We start from the raw sequence: 22,085 nt of genomic DNA on the forward strand, positions 1-22,085 counted from the left end.
TGTGGTGAGGGCAAAATCCCCCCACCTCTGCCCTCAGCTACAACCCTATTTCCTTGTCCAGTTCTTGCACATACATACAAAACACTATACCACTTTCACACATATACACCTGGCTCCTATCCTATCATCCCTCTTGAAAATTTTGCAATTAAAACTCACAACCATCATGAATCAGCTACTCCATTCATCCCTTTCAGCGACCACAGTAGGACCACAATACTCCAATGGATTTTACCCTTTATAGGCTTATCACCTGTCTAATGAAGTCCACATCACTGAATTACCATGTACCAGTATGCCACACAGGCTTTGCCCCTTCCAGTATATTATGAGATCCTATCACCTCTCACTTCTAAAGTCAGAGACCAATGTTCAACAGTAGTTTTCCAGTACATCCCATCTCATTGTGATGGCACCATCATTCTTCAGTTATCACAGTACTGTACCTTTCAGATATACAGCACTGGTACCATGATAACCGAAAAAGGACAGTTCACAGTCTAGTTGTTTTAATATTATTCCCAAATAAATGAGTATACCACCTGGCAGAAGAATCCTCGAAATGTAAAGAATCCTCAAAACAAAGCCAACCATTTCTTCCCCAGAAGTAACAAGCCACATACAAAGAAAGCAAGAGTCATATCTAATATTCAAACCCACAACTCAAAGAGAAAGAGTTTTCCTTCTTATAGGTGCGCCACCTGCTTAAGTATAAAACACACACACACACACACACACACACCTTCTCTCTCCTTTCATCTCTGCACACAAATTGTCAATGGTCCCTGATAGTTTCCCCTAAAGGATCACAGAACATATTAGAGCATGTTTTAACATATCTTTCCAAAATGACTGCTGCTCTATGCCTTAACTATGAGGAACTGCAAGAGGCTATAGCAAACTCTCTCTTCATGTGTGTGTATGTGTGTAAGATCTGTCACTACAAATTTAATTTCTCTGGCCTTGTGAATTAACCAAGAGTAAGAAAGTCATTGGCTTAAGTAAAACCAGTGTGTGGCATCATATATATTTAAAAAAGAAGAAGTACAAGTTGCTCCTTCAGCAGCTACAAATTAAGTACTCAACGCTAGGAGAAAAACTATTATTTAGTACAGTTAGCAAAAACTGAATAGGACTGGGTAATAAAATTTTCAAAAGGGGGGAGAACTTACGTGTATGGTGACAGCGGTCCTAACAGGACTTTGGAAACATCCTGCTGTCCAAGGGTCATGAGGAGCAGGACAAGGCTTTGGTTTGCTGAATCCACACAGCCTCCCTGCAAATGCAAACACTTTAATAATTAAGCTTTGTACTAACCAGAAAATACGGGCAGAAAGGGGAATACGGAAGGGGAGGGAAAACCACAGGACAATGGCACTCTGCATTTCAAGGGTCAAAAGGTAAAACATTAATTCTGTAACCATTTTAACAAAGTAGAAAAAAGTTTGAAATTATTAGCAGGACCCATCTGTTTGTTTCTAATTCCTGCCTGAAATCCAATCATTTGGTGAACTGAACTGTTTGTGTGAATCACCTTCCAGTTACAAATTTCAAAGGCATCATCCCAAACCCCCATAATGGAAGGGGCTGATAAGGGTGCAGTAATGACAACACAAACTGTCTCATGGAGACAACTTGGCCTGTACTTATGAACACAAAGATTTTACACAAATTCAACCTGGACAATGAGGAAATGGTAATAGTAAAAGAGTTCTCATACATAGGATCAAACATTGGTCAGAATGAGGACTGCAGTCAAGAAATCAGAAGACTAAGAATGGGGAGGGAAGCTATGAAAGAACTAGAAAAGATCCCAAAATGTAAAGATATACAACTGAGCACAGACTTTGGATCATACAAGCCATTGTATTCCCTATTACCATGTATGGATGCGCGATCTGGATAGTTAAGAAAGTGCATAGGACGAAAATCAATTCATTTGAAACGTGGTGCTGGAAAAGAGTGCTGAGACAGCCAAGAAGTCAAATTAAAAATCTCTCTGAAAGCCAAGATGACTAAACTAAGGCTATTGTACTTTGGCCACATCATGAGAAGACATAGAATCATAGAGTTGGAAGAGACCACAAGGGCCATCCAGTCCAACCCCATTCTGCCATGCAGGACCTCTCAATCAAAGCATCCCCGACAGATGGCCATCCAGCCTCTGTTTAAACACCTCCAAGGAGAGAGACTCCACCACTCTCCAAAGGAGTGTGTTCCACTGTCGAACAGCCCTTACTGTCAGGACGTTCCTCCTAATGTTGAGGTGGAATCTCTTTTCCTGGAGCTTGCATCCATTGTTCCGGGTCCTGTTCTCTGGAGCAGCAGAAAACAAGCTTGCTCCCTCCTCAATACGACACTCCTTCAAGTATTTAAACAGGGCTATCATATCACCTCTTAACCTTCTCTTCTCCACACTAAACATCCCCAACTCCTTAAGGCGTTCCTCATAGGGCATGGTTTCAAGACCCTTCACCATTTTAGTTGCCCTCCTTTGAACACGGTCCAGTTTATCAATGTCCTTTTTGAATTATGATGCCCAGAACTGGACACAGTATTCCAGGTGGGGCCTGACCAAAGCAGAATAGAATGGCATTATTACTCCCCTTGATCTAGACACTATACTTCTATTGATGCAGCCTAAAATCGCATTGGCCTTTTTAGCTGCCGCATCATACTGTTGACTCATGTTCAACTTGTGGTCTACTTGGACTCCTAGATCCCTTTCACATGTAGTCTCCTTCAGCCAGGTGTCCCTCATCCTATATCTATGAATTTTCTTTTTCCACCCTAAGTGCAGTACCTTGCATTTCTTCGTATTGAATTTCATTTTGTTAGCTTTGGCCCAGCTTTCTAGTCTATTCAAGTCATTTTGCATTTTGATCCTGTCTTCAGGGGTATTAGCTATTCCTCCTAATTTGGTGTCATCTGCAAATTTGATAACTATGTCCCCAATTCTGTCATCCAGGTCATTGATAAAGATGTTGAATAGAACTGGGCTTGGGACAGAACCCTGTGGCACCCTACTGGTCACTTCTCTCCAGGATGAAAAGGAGCCATTGTTGAGCACCCTTTGAGTTTGGCCAGTCAACTAATTACAAATCCATGTAACAGTTACTTTGTCAAGCTCACATTTTACCAGCTTGTTTGCAAGAATGTCATGGGGAACCTTGTGAAAGGCCTTACTGAAATCAAAATATACTCTATCTACGGCATTCCCTTCATCTATCAAGCTAGTAATTGTATCAAAAAATAGATCAGATTACTTATTGGAAAAAACAATGATGCTAGGAAAGGTGGAGGGAAGCGGAAAGAGGAATACTGCATGCTAGATGGATGGACTCTATGTAAGAGGTCACAGGTATGAATTTGCAGGAACTGAGTTGAGCAGTGGAGGTCAGGGAGTCTTGGAGATGTCTCATCTACAGGGTCAAGACTGACTCAAGGGTGGATAACAACAAGCTTATCTCTTTATGGATGTGCTTGAAGCAGCGACCACTTGGCCATGTATTGTGTAAGAAGCTGCCCTCTGGCTAACGGAGGGGTGTATCAAATTGCAGGAAGAGCCTTGCACCACTCTCATGTTTAATCATCATTTTGCTACTGGGAAAGCAAAAAACAGCTTCTCTGAAGATGGTCATATGTTGGACATTACACACCTAGCAAGTGAAATGAATTCATGCCAGCCTTTCAATGTTTCATGGTTTGTCCCAGTTGCAGAAAATTTGTAAGAGCTTCTCCCCCCCCCCCCCCAGAGACTTTAAGATCTCTCTATCCCTTCATTATGAAATGAGTCTTCTTGTGTGTGACTATGTTTTCAGCTGAAGAGGACTCAAGTGATAGCAGAGATTTCAGGAACTAGAAAATATCTGACATTTTTGAACACTGCAGACCCCAGATCCTGCAGCCAGAATGGCCAGTGGGCTTTGTTTGAAATACAGCTCTAAAAATTCCCTAGCTGGTGTGACCAGTGGTCATACTGGTGAAGACAGTCTGAGAGTTGTGGTCTGAAGAGCAACTTTTCAAAGCGTAAAACTCAAGCTTCTGCACTCTACAGCAACCACTTCAATTCTGTGCCTCACAGCCATTGCATTACTATTAGATCTCACTTCTGATGTATATCTTGTTCTCTACAGACAAGCAGACATGAATGTACTTTTGAAGAAAGCACCACTAGTTTGCACTGGTGATTTCACTACTTTGAGTTTTCTGACAGGGCTGGGACAGCGGAGCGTCTGCACACTCCCGAGCCCTACCGTGCAGTCCAGGCACTATCTTGCCGTGCATGCATTCAGACGGCATGCACGCCAATGACTTGCCTCGTGTGCTGCATCCAAATGGCATGGTGCACAAGGGACATTACAGTGCTGCGCCAGGGCACTAATGGCACCTCGGTAGCGGCAGAGAAAACCATGTTTCATAGCTGCTTTTTCATGGCGTATTGTTGCCGCGCCATTTGGTTGCCACAGCCACAATTTGGGGGAGAAAGGGGCAGCCTCTGTCCGCTCCTTTCCCCTCATCTGTACAGGCCCTAAGTTAGCAAAAACTGGTTGTTCAGACACATATCACATGCTAAGAGTCAGACAGATGCCATCCTGCAGCACCAGCCATTCTGACCTTTAACATGTATTTTCTTGACCTTAGAAGCAATCAGGCAAGTATGCAAAGAAATTCGCTCTGGCTTTCCAATTCCATTCTGAGCCTTGCAGCCCATTAGGTTGACATGGATAAGGCCCATCTGTTTCTTCAGCTTTCATTAGGAAGTAATATAGACAGCATGGTGTCCAGTGACTCAATTTAACCACTAATGGATCAGCAGCCCATTTACTGAGGGTGCATCGGCAGCAGACACAAAACAATGCTTCTACCCGTAACCTTCCACTACTATCTCCTAATTAAGCAGGCAAGGCTTTTAAAATGACATACTTGTTCCAATTGCCTACTAAACAAAAGTCATATTTTTGGCCAAGATTATTTGCTTCATTAGGGAAAAATAGATTACACACAATTTAGCTTCACATTTACCATCTATGGCAGGAGTAGAGAATTTGTGGCCCTTCAGCTGTTACTGGATCACAGATTCCATCAATCCTCACCACTGGTTAGGCTGGCTAGGCCTGATGGGAGCTGCAGTGCAATAACAGTGAGAGGGCCACAAGTTTCCCATCGATTTATGGAATAAGGAGTACAACATGTAACAATGTAAAATAGATAAGAAAAAACATACTGAAACACGTGTTGAGAAATCAAATACAGCATGCCCCCATCATACGCAGGTGCACTATATGTGGCTTTCAGCATGTTTTCAATGGAGCTCGAGCATACATGGAATTTGCCTTACACAGGGGGCAGAACAGAACAGATCCCCCGCATAAGGCAAGGGCGCACTATGGTGAGGTACTCTTGTGTTTTTTCCTATGGCAAAAGTGGGTAACTGAGACCCTTTACATTTCTGCCCTATAACTTCCATAAGTCCTAACTAGCATAGCCAAGGGGAAAGTATTGTGGGAGTTGCAGTTTAAAAACATCAGGAGGGCCATAACTGTATACCCTTGTTCTTAAGAGACACTAAAACCAACCTACTACTCCATGAATCTGAGAAAGTGGACTCTTGTTCATGATGCATACTATAATAAATCTATTAAGTGTGTCAAACAATTCCTTTATTTTCTTTGCAACAGACTAACAGGGCTGCATGCTTTGGGAATTAAACTATTCACTTACTCTGTAAATTTCTTCAAGTAGCAGCTTTGCACAGTTTGAACCAAGATCTTCTGGGAGTACAGCTGTGCCCTGTCCCTGAGGGTTAGAGGCCAGCTCAGCACTAAGAAATGTTCCATTTGTTGTCTCTGCTACAAGAGAAAGTCCAAACCCTGGAGACCTGGAAAAAAAAGTGTGCAAAAGTATTGGCACATTGTTGTTGTTGTGTGTGTTTTTAATTAAAGCTCTCCTGTAAAGTTTTTCTCTGTTAGAAGCTGCTTCAACCAAATTTTGCTGTAAAATTAAAATGTGGATATAAAATGATTAGCCCTGAACATTTGCCCTTATTCTTATCAAACTGGATCTAGAAAATCTTTCTTTGCATCAAGGAACAGAGGAAGCCATCTTGTACTAAGACAGACTATTTATCCATCTAACCTAAGTTAATTTCAGTTGGATTAGAAATGAATTTGTTCCACCATGCTCTGGATCTATTACATACTGCATCCCTTCTGAAAAAGTATTGTTGCACCCTCCTGCTCCCAAATCAGAAGTTCACTTCCAGGTTTAAACCCTGCCCTCTAGAAGAGCATCCTTACACTGATGCAAAATCCTGTAGCTTGCGTTACAGAAGAAGTGCTACTTCTAGAGGCTTCTAAGACCAGCAATCTTCCTTGTTTTGAATCAACTACTGTTTTTACCTGACTGGCAGCTCCAGGGATCTGACCTCATCAGACACAATATCATCATCTATCTATGGCCCCATACAGACAGGCCAAAATAAAGCTGCTTCGGGTCACTTTGGATGTATGCTGTTTAAATGATGCATGCGTACTAAGAGTCCAGAGGTTGCACCAAAGCTGCACTCCAGTCCTTAGTACTGTATCATGGCTTTGGAGCGGCTTCTGGGCTCTTATACATATGCATCATTTAAACAGCATACCTCCAAAGTGACCTGAAGCAACTTTATTTTGGCCTGTCTGTATGGGGCCATTGACTCTCCAACATAAGTATTTTCCATCATCACTTACCTGATCCTTTTATAAAGGGACATCAGAAACCTTTACAGGCAAAGCATGAACTCTTTCTGAATGCAGAGCATGTGACCTGAGGCCCTGTCTTTATCACACACACTCCAACAAGGAACATGCAGGGTCAGAGTATTAGGTAACAGATGACTGAAAGACCTCTTCTCGATCCATCCAGCCCAATACTGTACTGTCAATGAGAACTGGCAGCTGCTTCCCAGGGCTCCAGATTGCATTAAGCTATGAGTGCATGCTGGCAAAGTGAGTTCATAGCCCAGCAGTTTGACTTTTACAAAGCCATTGCTCCTAGAGATTCATGAATACCTCACCTGCAACAAAAGCATACTGGCAGGGGAGGTGGTAGACCTGCAGATGTTTTTGAATTAAGAGCTGTGTAAAAACGGAACAAACTATGTCTCCTTCATAAAAATGTTTTAAACAGAGGCTAGATAGCCAGCCATTAGGAATGCTTTCGCTGTATATTTCTGCACTGGAAGGGAGTTGGACTAGATAACTCTTGGGGTACCTTCCAAGTTTATGATTCTATGATCTTCCATCATCCTTGACCACTGTATGGGGCAGATGGAAGCTAAAGTCTAACATTTAGACAGCCCCAGTTCCCCACCTGCCTTCCAGGGCTGTTGCAAAGATTACTGGGCTTACGCACATTCAACAGTGCTTAGAAGAGTTATGTACTGTTGAATACTACTATATAGTATTTTGGTAATTTCAATCTATCTGCTTCCCCTTCTATGGAACATGAAGTTAGTACACTACAAATACTTATCTTACCAAAGTATTGTCTGATAACTTACTTTCCAGAGCTGGTTCCTTTCATATGGTCAGTGTGAATGTAAATATCTGGCAGGAATTTATTCAGGATGCTCCTTGCAGAATCCACAATTCGGTTTGCTATCTGAGGTGACACTCTGACCGAATAGCTGGTTTTTATGAAGTTAAGAAATCTCTTTCATGAGCACTTTTAAATAAGCAAAAAACCAATATACAGAAGATATTTAAACTTTGGGTTACACTTTATAGCTCTACTAAGAAGGGGAAATAGAGGAAATATAAAAACCAGTCATGAGTCTGATCTATAACATGGATGAAAGAATGCTGAGTGTACTCCATCTTAACACATTCCTTCCTGCACTACTCACATCCATGGTGAGACAACTTGTTTTGTCTCATCTGTAAAGCAGAAGCTTTAATTTATGTACGCACTGTGCAGAAAAAAACAACACACAGATATGTTTAAGTTTCCATATGACACATTCTTTTAGATTTCAATCAAAAAGAGGTGGCAGGGGTGGGGAGGCTAACAGTCCAATCTATTGGTGATTTTCTTTTAAAATAAAAATGGGACTTGAGAAGAAGCCAAGAGTTTATCATTTACATTGCCACCCAATGGTAAAACATGAAAAAAAAAAGTTCATCTTTCAACAAATTGCTCGGACATTAAGAACTGGCGGTGGTGAAGAAGTTGCACCACAGCTAACTGTAATTTTTATTTGATAATCATTTATTTTATGGATTTCCACGCCCTATTTCAGAAGTTGATTTCCATCAACGAACACAGAAGAAAGGATACGCCATACCTCGAATACGTTTAATTTTCCCAGGGTCAATGTACTGAATAGGCTTTAATGCCTTCCTAATGGGACAACTGAATATCACCTCCCCTCCTCCTTTGGGGGGCATACCCCTCCTTGTGATCTGAAAACAGTGAAGAATTTAAATTAAGAAGCAGTCCTTGATTTTCTATTCAACTGAGTTATTGGTTCCACTTGGAACCAAAATAGAGAGAAACAAGGTCCATCCAAAGCAACAAGTATCTCAGGATCCAATTATTCACTAGGATTCATACAGCACATTATGGGAAATACTGTTCCTTGGCAATGGACTCCTAATGTAAGAACATGTAACAAAAACACACAGGCTGAACACTAGTGTGGACTAGCATGTAAGAAAACGTCCATCTTCACAACCACTACCTATCACAGTCATTCTCTACCTACAATATTTCTTTCTCTCATGATTATGGAACTATGTATATACTGTAAGCAGGCAACTATGGCTCTACAGATGTTTTTGGTCCACAATTCTCATCAATCCTAGCCAGAATAGCTAGTGGTGAGGGTTGTTGTTGTTGTGTGCCTTCAAGTCATTTTCATTTCCAACTTAGAGTGACCCAAAGGTGACCCTATGATGGTGCTTTCTTGGCAGGATTTGTTAAAAGGAGGTTTGCCATTGCCGTCTACTGACGCTGGGAATATGTGACTTGCCAAGGTTACCCAGTGGGTTTCATGGTCAAGCTGGGAATCAAACCTTGGTCTCCAGAGTCATAGACCAAAATTCAAACCACTGGGAGCTATATTAAAAACAACAACTCCAAAACAAAACAAAGGAAACCTCAAGGATTATAGTTACACATTCCTGTACTCATGTTGTATACAAAAATGTTAACAGGGGAATCTACAAAAATCAGACCCATTCAAGACTAATTAAATAAGCTACTATTGTGTGTATTTGTCTTCAAGTCACCTGTCGACATAAGAGGACCCCATTAATTATATAGGGTTTTCTTAGGCAAAAAATACTCAGAGGTGGTTTTGCAATCCTTTCTCCTGAAATACAGACCTCATTCCCACTACATAATAAACTGGTTTGCAAGTGGATCTGAACCGGTTTAAATGGCCCTTGTTCTCACTTGTGCCGATTACCTGACACGGTTTGTGAAGGGCCCCCCAGCTCTAAACTCATTTCGAGTGCTTCTTCCAGATATGCTGAATTACTCGCGTCATTTGCAATTAATTGATTCAGCACTAGTGTGAACGAGCCATGGATCAGAATCGGTTTTCTTTGGCACAATCAGGCCTGTGACACAATTCCATGTTGAATCGATTTATTGATTAATGTGAATGCGAAGTGGATTAAATTGAAATGGGTAAGGTTCAATTGCTGCTCGAATAGTGTGAACATCTATTTGGCACTAAATCGCTTCATCAATTCAACTCAAAAACCAGATTATTTTATAGTGGGAATGAGGCTACATAGCTTACAGCACAGGTATTAATTGACAGTCTCCCATCCAAGTACTAACCAGGGCTGACCCTGCTAAGGGTCCTGATCCTGATCTAGACAAGATCTTTTGAGAAAATAGAGGCAGCAAGGTAAAAGGTCATTTTCAGAGTTCAGTTCCTTCATAAAACAAACAATATTGACAGGCTTCACAATCCACACAAAGCAGTCACTTGTGATAATGACTTCACATGGAGAAAACAGGAAGTGTATTACAGGTACAAGTCTGAAGAATATAAGCGTCACAAGAGAATGGGAGAAAAATTACCAAATCCTTCTAATAATCATATTTGGGGGGGGGGGTCTAGATCAGGAAGGGAAGATTTTCCTGATCACAGGACATCTGGCTGCACTGTTTATTGAGTTCCACTGTTTGGTGCCCTTATTCATATTTATGTTAGTTATGTGATGTGGAAAAAATGTTTACTACAGCACACTTCTCAACTCTTTTGTCCTTCAGGCAGGCTGGGCTCCATATTGTATCATTTCCAGCTAGACTCAACATGGGGGCAACAGGAGTTGTAATCCAACATGGAGTGTGCCAGGTATGAGAAGGTTGTTGTGTAGTGTTATGTTGATAACCACAGGTTGACAAATCCTCAATGAATTTGTCAAATCACTGTTTAGCTACCTCTGATTACCTTCCACAATATGACAAATCAATTCCTCCCATAGGTAACTATCCGGACCCTAAAATCATTTTCAGTGATTCTTTTCTGTATACTCCTGACAAATAAAGTGTGACAAGTGGCTACTGGAGAAAGAGCCTTCTCAAGAGTGGCACCCTGGTTATGAAATGCTCTCTCCAAAGAGGAGGCTTGCTCGCCACTTTCCACATATGCCACCCTTATAATTTCCCAAATTTTTAGTATCTGTGTATCTGTACACTTTTTAATCCATTGAATTTTAGACATACTGTATATTTTCTCTGATGTGGTGCATCTTGTTATATTGTTTTACTTACTCCTTCTGAAATGCTTAGGTTAGTTTTATGGTATTGTTGGTTTTGTGACTGCACTTTAATTATGTTATTTGTTGCAAATTAACCAGGGGACTGTGTTCTTGGGTGATATACAATCCCGTCAATACATGCATAAAAATACTCAATAACAACCATTTATTTAAAATTAATTTACTTAAAATACCACCTTGACTAGTATGAGAGAGAAAATAATAAAAGACCCCCACCAAGAAAGAGCAAATAGCAGCAGAGAAAAATGTAAAAATTTCACCCTTTTCCCCCCTCAACCCCCACAGGCTGAACATAACAGATTAAATGAGTGATACGTTAAATATTTCTCTTAGTTTGATTATGCATTCTTTTTACTCTTCTATGTTGGAGAAAATGTAATGCACAGAAATTAAGCTCTTACCTTCAGTTCCAATTCTTCGCCATCAATTCCAAATCTTTTCAATAAAGGTATAGCCGTTGTCTTAAGAACATCCACCTTAAACATATTCCATGAGAAAGCATCTTTAATTTAATTCAATTTAAATTTCACTTTTTGTAAGTTTTTAACAACAACAGGAGGAGGAGAAGAAGAGGATGCCAGTAGTATTTGTGTACCTATACATTCAGAAGTTCATTCTGGTTAGCCACTGCTACCCTACAGTTCCCAGGATTCTCTAGCATTGAGCCAAGGCAGTTAAAGAATTCTCAAAATGGATTATTTCTGCAGTGTGTTTTGGACCTCTGTGGACAAGTTTTATAGCAGTGCTTCTGGTCCATCGATTAAATAGTTCTATAAAAAGCAGAGCTTTCCCTTCAAATGCCTTTTTTCTTCCTGTATATGCTCTGTGCCTTCATTTAATCTAGTGCAAGCTACTAAAGGAGAGTGCTGAACTAATTCTCCCCTGAGTTACACTCGCTGGCCATGCTTCTTGGTAGTTTTAAAATGATGACCCAGCAAGACTTGTCTAACAATCCTACCATGAAAACATATTCATCTACATATCTGCCTATTTTATGCCTCCCACATCAAATGTTACACATAAGAGGCCAGTCCTACCAACAGTCAGATATGTCAGATTTTGGGTGTCATGAAATAACAACTGATGATGATGATGGATGATGATTATTTTACTGCTGGGAAAGGGTTGAGGCACTTGTGATTTATTTAGGTCCCAAGTGTCCAAATAATGTAACAGGCCGAAGGTACTATTTGTCTTGACATTGCAAGAAGGGGATGCCATTCCCTGTTCTGCCTCAGGTATCTAAAATGTCCTAGTTTGCCTTGGAATTGGCATCAGAGTGCCTGTTTTACAAAATAATGTATCAGGTTCAATCCATTGCATTGCCAGGGTGGGCTGGAAAAAATCCACATCAAAAAACCTAGAGAGCTTCTGCTAATCACTCTAGGCTATATTGAGCTTATGGACCAGTAGTTTGACTTATTACAAAGAGAATATTTGTCTTTCTAAGCACCTTATCTTTCACTTAGCTGCTCAAAAAAAAAGAGATTCAGTGTCTGGGAAATGGCAGGTTATAAACATGACCATGATGATGATACCATAATCTCCATTTCTCAGATGGAAACAGGGACACATGTGGCCAAGCAATATCACAGTTTGCTTGAGGTGGCAAAAGTTATTAACAGGAAAGGACATACAAGGTAGGATAGGCTGCAGCAGCTTGCTTTTTGCCTGAGCCTATTGGGAAGGGAAAGATTCTGGTTCCCCCTTTACCCCTGTTGAGTAAACTGAATGGAAGTACTGTACTTTTGCACTTTGAACTTAGTTTGCAGCAGCTTAAGTAAGCTAAGGACAAAGGGGGAAAGTGAGAGGAGGAGAAGGAAACTGAGACATTTTAAAAGCAGCTGAAAAAGCGAGATGACCAAGATTAATCAGGACTGGCCCTCTCAAACTGTGATAGTTATGAGGGCAGGCGATATAATATTTTGAGGGGAATAATGGTATCACACAAGAGAAACGTTATCAGATGCCTTTAAACTACAGAGGGATGTGCTATTAACTCTTTACATCACGTGTGGGAACTGTGCTCATAACCATATAAGACCCCTAGTGCAGCCTTCATCCCCCCCATCACCAAACAACAAACACACCCAAACAATGAACAATGACCCTTTTTAAATTCTCTCTCTGCATTTTAGGCACTATACTGTGACAGAAGGAAGGCAGGAGTAAGAGCATCATTTTGGTACCTGAAGCTTTGCAACTTACCGAAGGATCTACCTGATCGTTGGTTATGCCACGGAGAACAATTCTTAATGGGTGTTTCATGAATGGTGCTAAGCAGAGAAGACTTTCCAAATAATATCCAATACTGCGATTGAGGCTGCAATCATGTTCCAATGAACCTCCATAGAGGAGCCCAGGCTGATAGTATAAAGATGTTCCTTTTGAAAACAAAAGAAAGATTATCAATACACCTTTTTTTTTGCACCAGTAATATTAACAGAAATTAGGCTTTGCCTAGCATTTGATGCGCAGCCTGGAAAAATTACTTTTTTGGACTATCACTCTCAGAACCCACTCCTTCTAGTATAAGCAATACCATCATGCTGTCTAGGGGATTCTGGTAGCTGTACCTCCAACAAAGTAACCTTTCCAAGTTCTCTACAGGAGTGGGAAGCAATAAGGATTAGGACCATTATACTGAAGCAGAAATTTTAGTTTGTTCACCTTCCAGGCTGTCACTCTCATGAAAATAATTTTCTATGGACCCATAAAACTATTCTATGCTCTATAAAGGAAACTGCAGTTCATTACTGACCAGTCCAGAGATAACCACTTGTTATAATGCTTTAGAGATTTTTGGAGTTGCATTTTACAAAAAGATAATTTCACCGCTGTGTACTAGTTGTTGTTGTTGTGTGATTTCAAGTTGTTTTTGACTTATGGTGACCTAAGGCAACACTATCATGGGGTTTTCTGGGGCTAAGAGTGTGTGACTTGCCCAAGTGGGATTCCATGGCCAGTGAAGAATTGAACTCTGATCTCCAAAGTCATAGATCATCCAATAAAGCAGCATTTTGTTCTGTGAGAAACTTAACAGTATTTAGAGGTCAACTTGGTTATTTTTACTACTTTCAGCAAGCATTTTATGCAACTATTGTTATCTATTCAGATGTAAAACATTTTCTTGTTCCCAAGCTGCTGCATTGGTGGAGGATGGGGTAGGGAAAGTTCCAGAGAACTCTTCACCATAGCCTGAAAACAGGGCTAATGAAATCCAGCTAAGATACTCAGAGGCATTACGATATACTCCACACGCATCAACAAATATGTGCCACTATGAGAAGCCAGTAGAGAGTGCTTAGAAAAAAGACAGCGGGGATGTAAAAATTATTTTTCATTTTGCTGCCTTTAAAGTTCTGTATCAGATTCTAAGATTTTTTTCTCCCCTCTCAGCACAAGAGATATGGCTGTATTTTGGTAAGGCACTTTTTGTTATCAAGGCATCTTTGTCTATATTTTCTTAAAAAACATATATCTCCGTATTTCCCAATTGCTAATGTAAGTTTGTGTTCATTTTTCAAATATATGATTTTTGTTGTTGCTCTGTGAATTTACTTCCAGTATAGTGTGGTGCTTTCAGTGCTGGACTAGGATTCTGGGACACCAGGGTTCAAATCCCTGCTCAGTCATGGAAGCCCACTGGGTGACCTTGGGCAAGTTGCACTCTCGCAGCCTGAAAAGCAGACAATGGCAAACCTGTTCTGCAAAAAAACCTTGCCAAGAAAGTCCTGTGACAGGGTCACCTTAGGGTCATCATAAGTCAGAAACAAGGCCTGCAACTACAAATTTACTCCCATACCATTTGAAGGTGGGGAAGAATAGAAGTGATGCTCTTGATTTCCTTTTCGAACTAAAAGATATGTATGTGTTTTTGTAAAAGTCTACAAACTGGATGAATCTGTTTCGAAAAACACAACAACTTCAGTTAATGTGACTCCCCCACCCTTACCAGACAAGCTCTTCTGAACATATCCGAGAAAAACTTTGTAAATCCTATCAGTCTCTCTAATTATTTGCTTGTCTTTCAAGTACTAACTCCCTTTGCCTATAATCCAGTTCAAGATTATGTCTGAATATGTGGGGCTAAATGGATGGTGGAAACATGCGTGCACACAGTAGTCCCACTCTCTAAATTTGGGTTCCTGATAATGGGATCTCTGTAATTCTATTCACTAAAGTGCACCCTGTATCACAGCAGGGTGCATGGGAACAGAAAGGAAGTTGGATCTCCATGAATTCCGATGTCCTCAGAACCCATTTAGATCTCTATGCTTTCAGGCAAACTCCTGGACATGGGTTATATGTGCTGGTTATCCATCCTAGCCATGCCTGATAAAAATGGAAAAGACAATTACAGAATCATGCAAGAGAGCAACTCAGATTCTTCCTGTCTTTGGCACTGATCAGGTTTAATAATTTTCAGCAAATGTGTCATCAGCAGCAAAGAAAGACTACATGAAGATAAGCAAATTTTGAAATGTAATTAAGCCTATAACAATTTTTAAACACGCACGACCCAGTCACTTTTCTCTATTTTCACTTCTCTGTCCTCCCCCTTTGTTCCCCATGTCAAATTATAAACTTATTGGTGCAGAGACCTTACTCTGTTGCATGCTGTAAAACACCAGGCACAATGATCACTAGACAGATGATAAAGAGATTTACCTGTTTGGTTTATTTCAATCCGAGACCCATTGGTTATTTTGTCGATCAGCCTTATAAAGTTAGCTTCAAAATCTGTCAGAGAAACATAATGCACATTAGATTCTAAGCATCCAGCAGATATTCCAAGAACCTTTACAGATACTTTCATGAAAACTAACAAAAGCACTGTACTGCTCTAATCAAATTGATAATTTAATTCTCCTAACATTTTGTGAACACTGAAATTAGGGCTGGCAGTCTGAACCAGTATCCAGTCTGGTGCAGTACTGGGAGACCAGGGTTTGAAACCTTGCTCAGCCACTGAAACCCATTGGGCAAGTTACACTTGTTCAGCCTCAAAGAATGGCAAGGGCAACCCCCTTCTGAACAAATTAGGTCAAGAAAATAGGTTTGCCTTTGCTGTTGTGTGCCTACAAATTGTTTCTGACTTATGGCAACCCTAAAGGGAACCTTTCAAGGGGCCTTCTTATCACCCGGTGGGTTTCATGGCTGAGCTGAGAATCAAACCCAGGTCTCCAGGGTTGTACTCCAACACTCAAGTTGCTATGCCACACTGGCTTTCATGTTTGTCTTAGGGTTGCCATAAGTCAGAAATGACTTGAAGGCACACTACAACATCATCAACAACAACAAGTTAAACACAAGATGGGGTTCCAACAGCTTTAATCGTCAATAGGCAGAACTACTGTAGTCCCTCATCCCCACTAAACTCATCTTTTAGCTGACGCAGGCCCTCCTTGCTACATGACTGTTTACTGGCCAGTGTAAAGTGTGGGGAGACGGAACATGGGACATCCATTACCATTCCTGTAGTGGGACTTGTGCAATATAAGACTGAAGGTACTATGTTTCAGGGATTCCACTGATCACACTTTCCACTAGTCAATAAACAGTCTTGTTGAGCAGAAGGAGTCTGGCTGCATGAGCTAAAAAATGGCTTGGGGTGTGAAGGAAATATTTCTTCTGAATGAAACTTTACAGCTCCTCATCCTAATCCACATTCTGCTAACCCTAATCTGCTAACTACGGACCAAAACACACAGCAGAAATAATCCAGCTTGAGACCACTTTACCTGCCCTGGCTCAATGCTAGGTAATTGTGGGAATTGTACTTTTGTGACACATGTAACTTCTCTGTCAGTTACAATAAACTACAGTTCCCACGATTCCCTAGCATTGAGCCAGGGCAGTTAAAGCAGCCTCAAATTTGATGTATTTCTGCAGTGTGTTTTGAATCTACAAATGCCCTGTCTCATAGTCAACCTGGCAACTCTACTGACAGTTAAGATAGACATGAGGATAAAATGTATTTCTATTTTACAATTGCAGGAAGCATAGGAAAATAGGAGAAAACCCTCAATGAACTCAAGGGTGCAATCCTGCATGTAGCTACATTACAAAGAGTAAGGACTCTCTTTGTGTTGGACTCTGAGGAGCAGGGTACGATCTTCTGAATAAATCTTGCCAAGAAAAGCCCATGATAGCTTCACCTTAGTGTTGCCATAAGTCAGAAATAACTTGAAGGGACACAACACACACACTCATTCCGTTGTTCAGCCCTCAAACTGCTTGCCCACCAGGGTGACCAGGTGTCCTCCCCACAAAGAAGGACAGGCCGCTGCCAAAAGTAGGACATTCACAACAAATGGATGGGAACCAAACAGAAGTTCAGAACTCTCCTAAAAAAGACAATGAATGTTCCTTAATGGAGCCCTGGTGGCGCAGTGGTTAAATGCCTGTACTGCAGCCATTCACTCAAAACCACAAGGTTGCGAGTTCAAGACCAGCAAAAGGGCCCAAGCTCGACTCAGGCTTGCATCCTTCCAAGGTCACTAAAATGAATACCCAGACTGTTGGGGGCAAATTAGCTTACTTGCTAATTAGCTTACTTGATCATAGCGGTATATAAATAAAACAAATTATTATTATTATTATTATTATTATTCATGACTTGAAAGTACACAACAACACAACAAAGAAGGAAGCGAGGAAGACCTCAGGCCAGATGGCTAGACTGAGTCAGGGAGGTCAAGGGCCTGAATATACAGGACCTGAGCATAGCAATGGAGGACAGGAGGTCTTGGAGATGCCTCATCCACAGGGTCGCCATGAGTCAAAGTCAACTGGAGAGCAGCAAAAACAACAACAACTTCTCTGAAGGGCTGATGAAGTTTCTCAGGGCTCCTTCTACAAAGTGTCAACCAAAAGGCAGTGGATCTGCAAAGGACGTCAGGCTCTACCCAGGGAAGATCTGCACCCAGAACCTCCTTGTTATGGTTCTCACCTGGATGAAGAGGCAGCCACCCAACCGGAGTCTTTCATTGCCCAGCAAGCCCTCCTTTGTCTCCTCTAGAGAGGCCCAGGTGCCAGGCAGCCTTTACCTTGCCTCCTCCTCCTCCAGAGGGGAATCCAATCTCTCCTCCATTCCCCTTGCAAGCCTCCCACTGCCCAGGGTGACCAGATGTCCTCCTTTTCCAGGACCCATCCTACATTCCCACTTTCTGTCCAGGAGGAATTCCCAAAGGTCCTCCACTTTGTGCATCATTAAGAAGTGCACATTTATATTTCTATAAATGTTTTTAGCCCTTTATTTTATCATGCCCTCCATTTTTCTTGAAGATCCTACATGTTATAGTGCCTTGTCCTCTTTTGCAGTTATGACATCTGCCCCCATCCCTCGGAGGACCAGCTGTCCTCCTTTTCTAGGATGTATCCTCCAATTCCCAAAGGTCCTCCACTCTGAACATATGACGCAGGAGCAGGACTTGACCTTTCTAGGAGTGTGTGTGAGCTTTTTATTGGGTCATGTCCTCCATATTTCTGAATGTCCTCCATTCCAAGCAGGACTAAGCACGCATTTACATTTCTATGAGTGCTTTTAGTTTTGTATTTGGTCATGCCCTCCATATTTCTTGAATGCCCTCCATTCTAAGCATATGACTCAGGAGCAGGACTTGATCCTTCTAGGAGTGTGAGGTTTGCATTGGGCCATGTCCTCCATATTTCTTGAATGTCCTCCATTCTAAGCATATGACTCAGGAACAGGGTTTGACTCTTCCAGGAGTGCTTTTAGTTTTGCATTGGGTCATGTCCTCTACAGTTCCTGTATGTCCTCCATTCTGAGCATATGACTCAGGAGCAGGACTTAGTCTTTCTGGGAGGGGTGTGTGAGCTTTTTATTGGGCCATGTCCTCCACATTTCCTGAATGTCCTCCATTCTGAGCATATGACTCAGGAACAGGGCTTGATCTGGAGTGTGTGTGAGAGAGAGAGAGAGCGCTTTTTACTGGGCCATGTCCTCCACATGTCCTCCACTCAGGAGTAGGACTTGCTCTTTCTAGGAGTGCCTTTCCCCCTTTGCCCTGGGCCATGTCCTCCATCCTGAGCCTATGACTCAGGGGCAGGACTTGCTCCTTCTAGGAGGGCTGTGTGTGTGAGCTTGCCTTGAGGATGGCAAGCAGAGGGGATGGAGCCCAAACACCCTCCCAGCCAGGCTGCTCTGCCCAGGGAGAGACCCACCTCGGAGCCCGGGGCTCTCCTCCTTGGCCCGGATCCTGCGGATCTTGACGGGGCGCCCGCTGAGGGTGGCCAGCACCAGCCTCTGCCGCAGGAAGTTGCAGCCCGCGAAGCCCTCGGCGCCAGCAGCCTCAGCCATGTTGCACCAGGCCAGCAAAGAGGAGCAGGCGCTGCTGCTGCTGCTGCTGCCCACGTGCGACGCCCAGGGGAGAGACCACGCCCCCGCTGGGTCAAAGGGCCAGGGGGCGGGGCTAGGTTCGCCTTGGCCTCCAGGCCACGCCCCCAGGCCTCAGCCTGCCTCCTTTCTGGCTCCTCCATTTTGAGAAGGACTAAAGAGCTTGGAAACCCCAGGAGAGAGCCATTGTGACTGACAGGGCCACCAGGGGACCTCATTTTCCCTGTATATGCCCTCCATTCCCAAATGTCCTCCATTTTGAGCAGGAACAATAAGCTTAGAAATCCCACTAGAGAGCTGGCCCCAGGTCCTGTCATCCATTTTGAGCAGGACTAAAGAGATTAGAAATCTCACCAGGCGCCATCCTTTTCATGGGCCTGTCTTCCATGTAATCTGCCAATAGACTGGCAGCAGCTCTCTAAGGTTTCAAGCTGGATTCTTTTCTAGCCTCACATTGATTCTTCTTGATACTTCTTTGCTGTTTCTCATCCAGTTACGAACCAGGCCTGCCTTACTTGGGCCTGTTACAGACTGCCAAAATAAAGCTGCTTTGAATCTCTTTGGAGGTATGCTATTTAAATGATGCATGGGTCCTAAGAGTCTGGAGGTTGTGCCAAAGCCACACTCCATTCCTAAGCACTGGAGTGCAGCTTTGGTGCAGCTTCCGGATTCTTAGGATGCATGCATCATTTAAACAGCATACCTCCAAAGAGACCCCAAGCAGCTTTATTTTGGCAGTCTGTAACAGGCCTTAGTCTCCATAATGAGGCAAGGCTGGGTGGGTTCAGGGAGATGCGGCAGTGCAAAATCTGATGAAATTATATTCACAGATGGAGGAAATAGTTGCAAGAGGACGTTTGCACATTGCTCTGCTCAAAAGTACTTAAGCCAACAGTCCCAGCGGGAACTGCATCCGGGGCCTTGTCCATATTAGGGATGATCCCTGTCTGCTGAGCTACAGTTCTACACAATATTGTTTCATTTATGTGTTCTATTCTGTGTAGTTTGAACACAGGGAGAGGACTCTGGAGACTAGGGTTCAAATCCCTGCTTGGCCATGAAACCCATTTGGGCAAGTCACACTCCTCCATCCTCAAGATGGCAATGGCAAACCCTCTCTGAAGAAACATGTCAAGAAACCCCTGTGTTAGGTTCACCTTCAGTTGTCATAAGTCAGAACGACTTGAAAGCACACAACAACATCAAGATGGCAATATGGAAAATAGTTGCACAAAAGGCTTTAGTAAAAGAAGGAGGTGTTTTACCTCCGCAATAAGAGTTACAATTTTGGAGGGTAGAGTAATAAGAAGATACTAGGCTCTGGTGATGGGGAGCACTTGGGGAATGGGGGAAAATGAAAAAAGAGAGGGGGGGAGTGGGGAAAAATAATTAATAGTATTATACCTTTGTGTAATTGTGAAAAATGTATGGTGAAAAGAAGACAGCAAGAAGAATGAAGGTATTAATAACAATTTTATGTGTTTTTGTTAAATTACTGTTGTAATTAAAATTAAATGGTTTGATATGAATTAGATTTAGATAAGGTAGTAAAGAATGGATAACTAATGTGATATACCATATATATATATATTTGGAATATTATGTAAAAGTTTTTATACATTATTGTATGTACCGTAGGTTATAATATTAAAAAAAAACAAGATGGCAGAATATATTAATGAAGAAGAAGACACAAGCTAGGAGAGGCTGCAGCAGTTTGTTTTTGCCTGAACCTACTGGGAAGGTTGCCCCTTCCTCTCTGCTCCCTCTGCTGAGTTATTTGAGTGCAACCTACGTCTGGACTTGTAATTCTGTTTGTACCAACCGAAGTAAACTTTTCTGTCCCCCCATTCTCTTCTAGTAAAGAGGAAATGAAATTGCAGTTTTCCCTGGATATGGCATTTCAGCAGTGCTCTTATGTATAATTTGAAGGGCATATCTCCATGTTGTTGTTGTTGTTGTTGGTGGTGGTGGTGGTGTGTGCCTTCAAGTTATTTCTGCCTTATGGGGAACCTATCATGGGGTTTCTTCAGAAGGGGTTTGCCGTTGCCATCCTTTGAGGCGGAGAGAATGTGACTTGCCCAAGGTCACCCAGTGGGTTGATATGGCTGTGCTGAGATTTGAACCCTGTTCTGCAGGGTCCAACACTCAAACCAGTACACTAAATAAAAATAACTGATGGCAAGGTCAGCTGAGAAATCTGCCAAACTGCAATCTAGTGTCACTACAGGAGAAAGAAACCAGCAGAACGGGCCATTTGGCATGCGTCTTATTTTTGTTAATGATGACCAAGAATGACCAGAGGTGGAGAATCACATCTCAAGGCCTAATCAAAGCAGAGTAAGGCTAATCGAATGTCATGCTTCATTGGCAGGCTGCTGAAAAAGTTTCTTTAGCCAAAGCAGGCTTTCTTAGGATTCTTTAATGTTCTGTGTCAAGGAGTAGTTGACCATTTAGTATCTTCATGCATCCCTACAATGCCAGTTCTATTCAACACATCTTTCAGGGGATTGTCTGCATTTCTTTTTCAAAGGGACCCTGTACATTTGACAGGTGTCTGCTGTGGAGAAATGTAGCAAATAATCTTTTTCAGAGGTAACAAAGGGGAATGTTTTAGACCTCCAAAGGAGTGTTGAGTGTGTTCCACTGTCAAAATGTTGAGGGGGAATCTCTTTTCCTGTACCTTGCATCCATTGTTCTGGATCCTATTCTCTGGAGCAGCAGAAAACAAGCTTGCTCCCTCCTCAATATGACACTCCTTCAAATACTTAAACAGGGCTATCATATCACCTCTTAACCTTCTCTTCTCCAGGCTAAACCTCCCCAGCCATGGCTGAGCAGGGAATCCAACCCTGGCCTCCAGAGTTCTATCTCATCCAACCCTCAAACCTCTGCCTCTCAGAGAGATGTAGCATAGCTTTAAAGACACTCTGTGAAATGAA

At 42.1% G+C, this 22,085-nt stretch overlaps 1 protein-coding gene and 1 long non-coding RNA gene across 3 annotated transcripts in view; one reads left to right on the forward strand and one right to left on the reverse strand.

Annotated features, from left to right (window-relative positions):
• The window catches only part of RCL1 (RNA terminal phosphate cyclase like 1), a 31,142-nt gene extending 11,967 nt beyond the window's left edge, over positions 1–19,175 (reverse strand). Inside the window, exons 1-8 of the mRNA XM_042455190.1 lie at positions 18,972–19,175; positions 15,453–15,524; positions 12,990–13,165; positions 11,183–11,257; positions 8,320–8,444; positions 7,544–7,669; positions 5,725–5,881; positions 1,173–1,276 (exon numbers count right to left, since the gene is read on the reverse strand). Of these exons, the coding sequence (XP_042311124.1) occupies positions 1,173–1,276; positions 5,725–5,881; positions 7,544–7,669; positions 8,320–8,444; positions 11,183–11,257; positions 12,990–13,165; positions 15,453–15,524; positions 18,972–19,107 (971 nt within the window). The 5' untranslated portion in view covers positions 19,108–19,175. The remainder of the gene's footprint in view (positions 1–1,172; positions 1,277–5,724; positions 5,882–7,543; positions 7,670–8,319; positions 8,445–11,182; positions 11,258–12,989; positions 13,166–15,452; positions 15,525–18,971) is intronic.
• LOC121924089 lies at positions 1,356–13,052 on the forward strand. Of its 2 annotated transcripts, none has more exons than XR_006102521.1 (3): positions 1,356–1,400; positions 10,270–10,354; positions 12,920–13,052. It is a non-coding gene; the product is annotated as an uncharacterized LOC121924089 (long non-coding RNA). The 2 variants fall into 2 exon arrangements; XR_006102522.1 differs by lacking the exon at positions 1,356–1,400 and adding an exon at positions 6,870–6,989.
• Positions 19,176–22,085: the final 2,910 nt, after the last annotated feature.

This window comes from Sceloporus undulatus, chromosome 2 (genome assembly GCF_019175285.1).
Source record: "Sceloporus undulatus isolate JIND9_A2432 ecotype Alabama chromosome 2, SceUnd_v1.1, whole genome shotgun sequence".
In the NCBI taxonomy this organism is placed as follows: Eukaryota; Metazoa; Chordata; class Lepidosauria; order Squamata; family Phrynosomatidae; genus Sceloporus; species Sceloporus undulatus.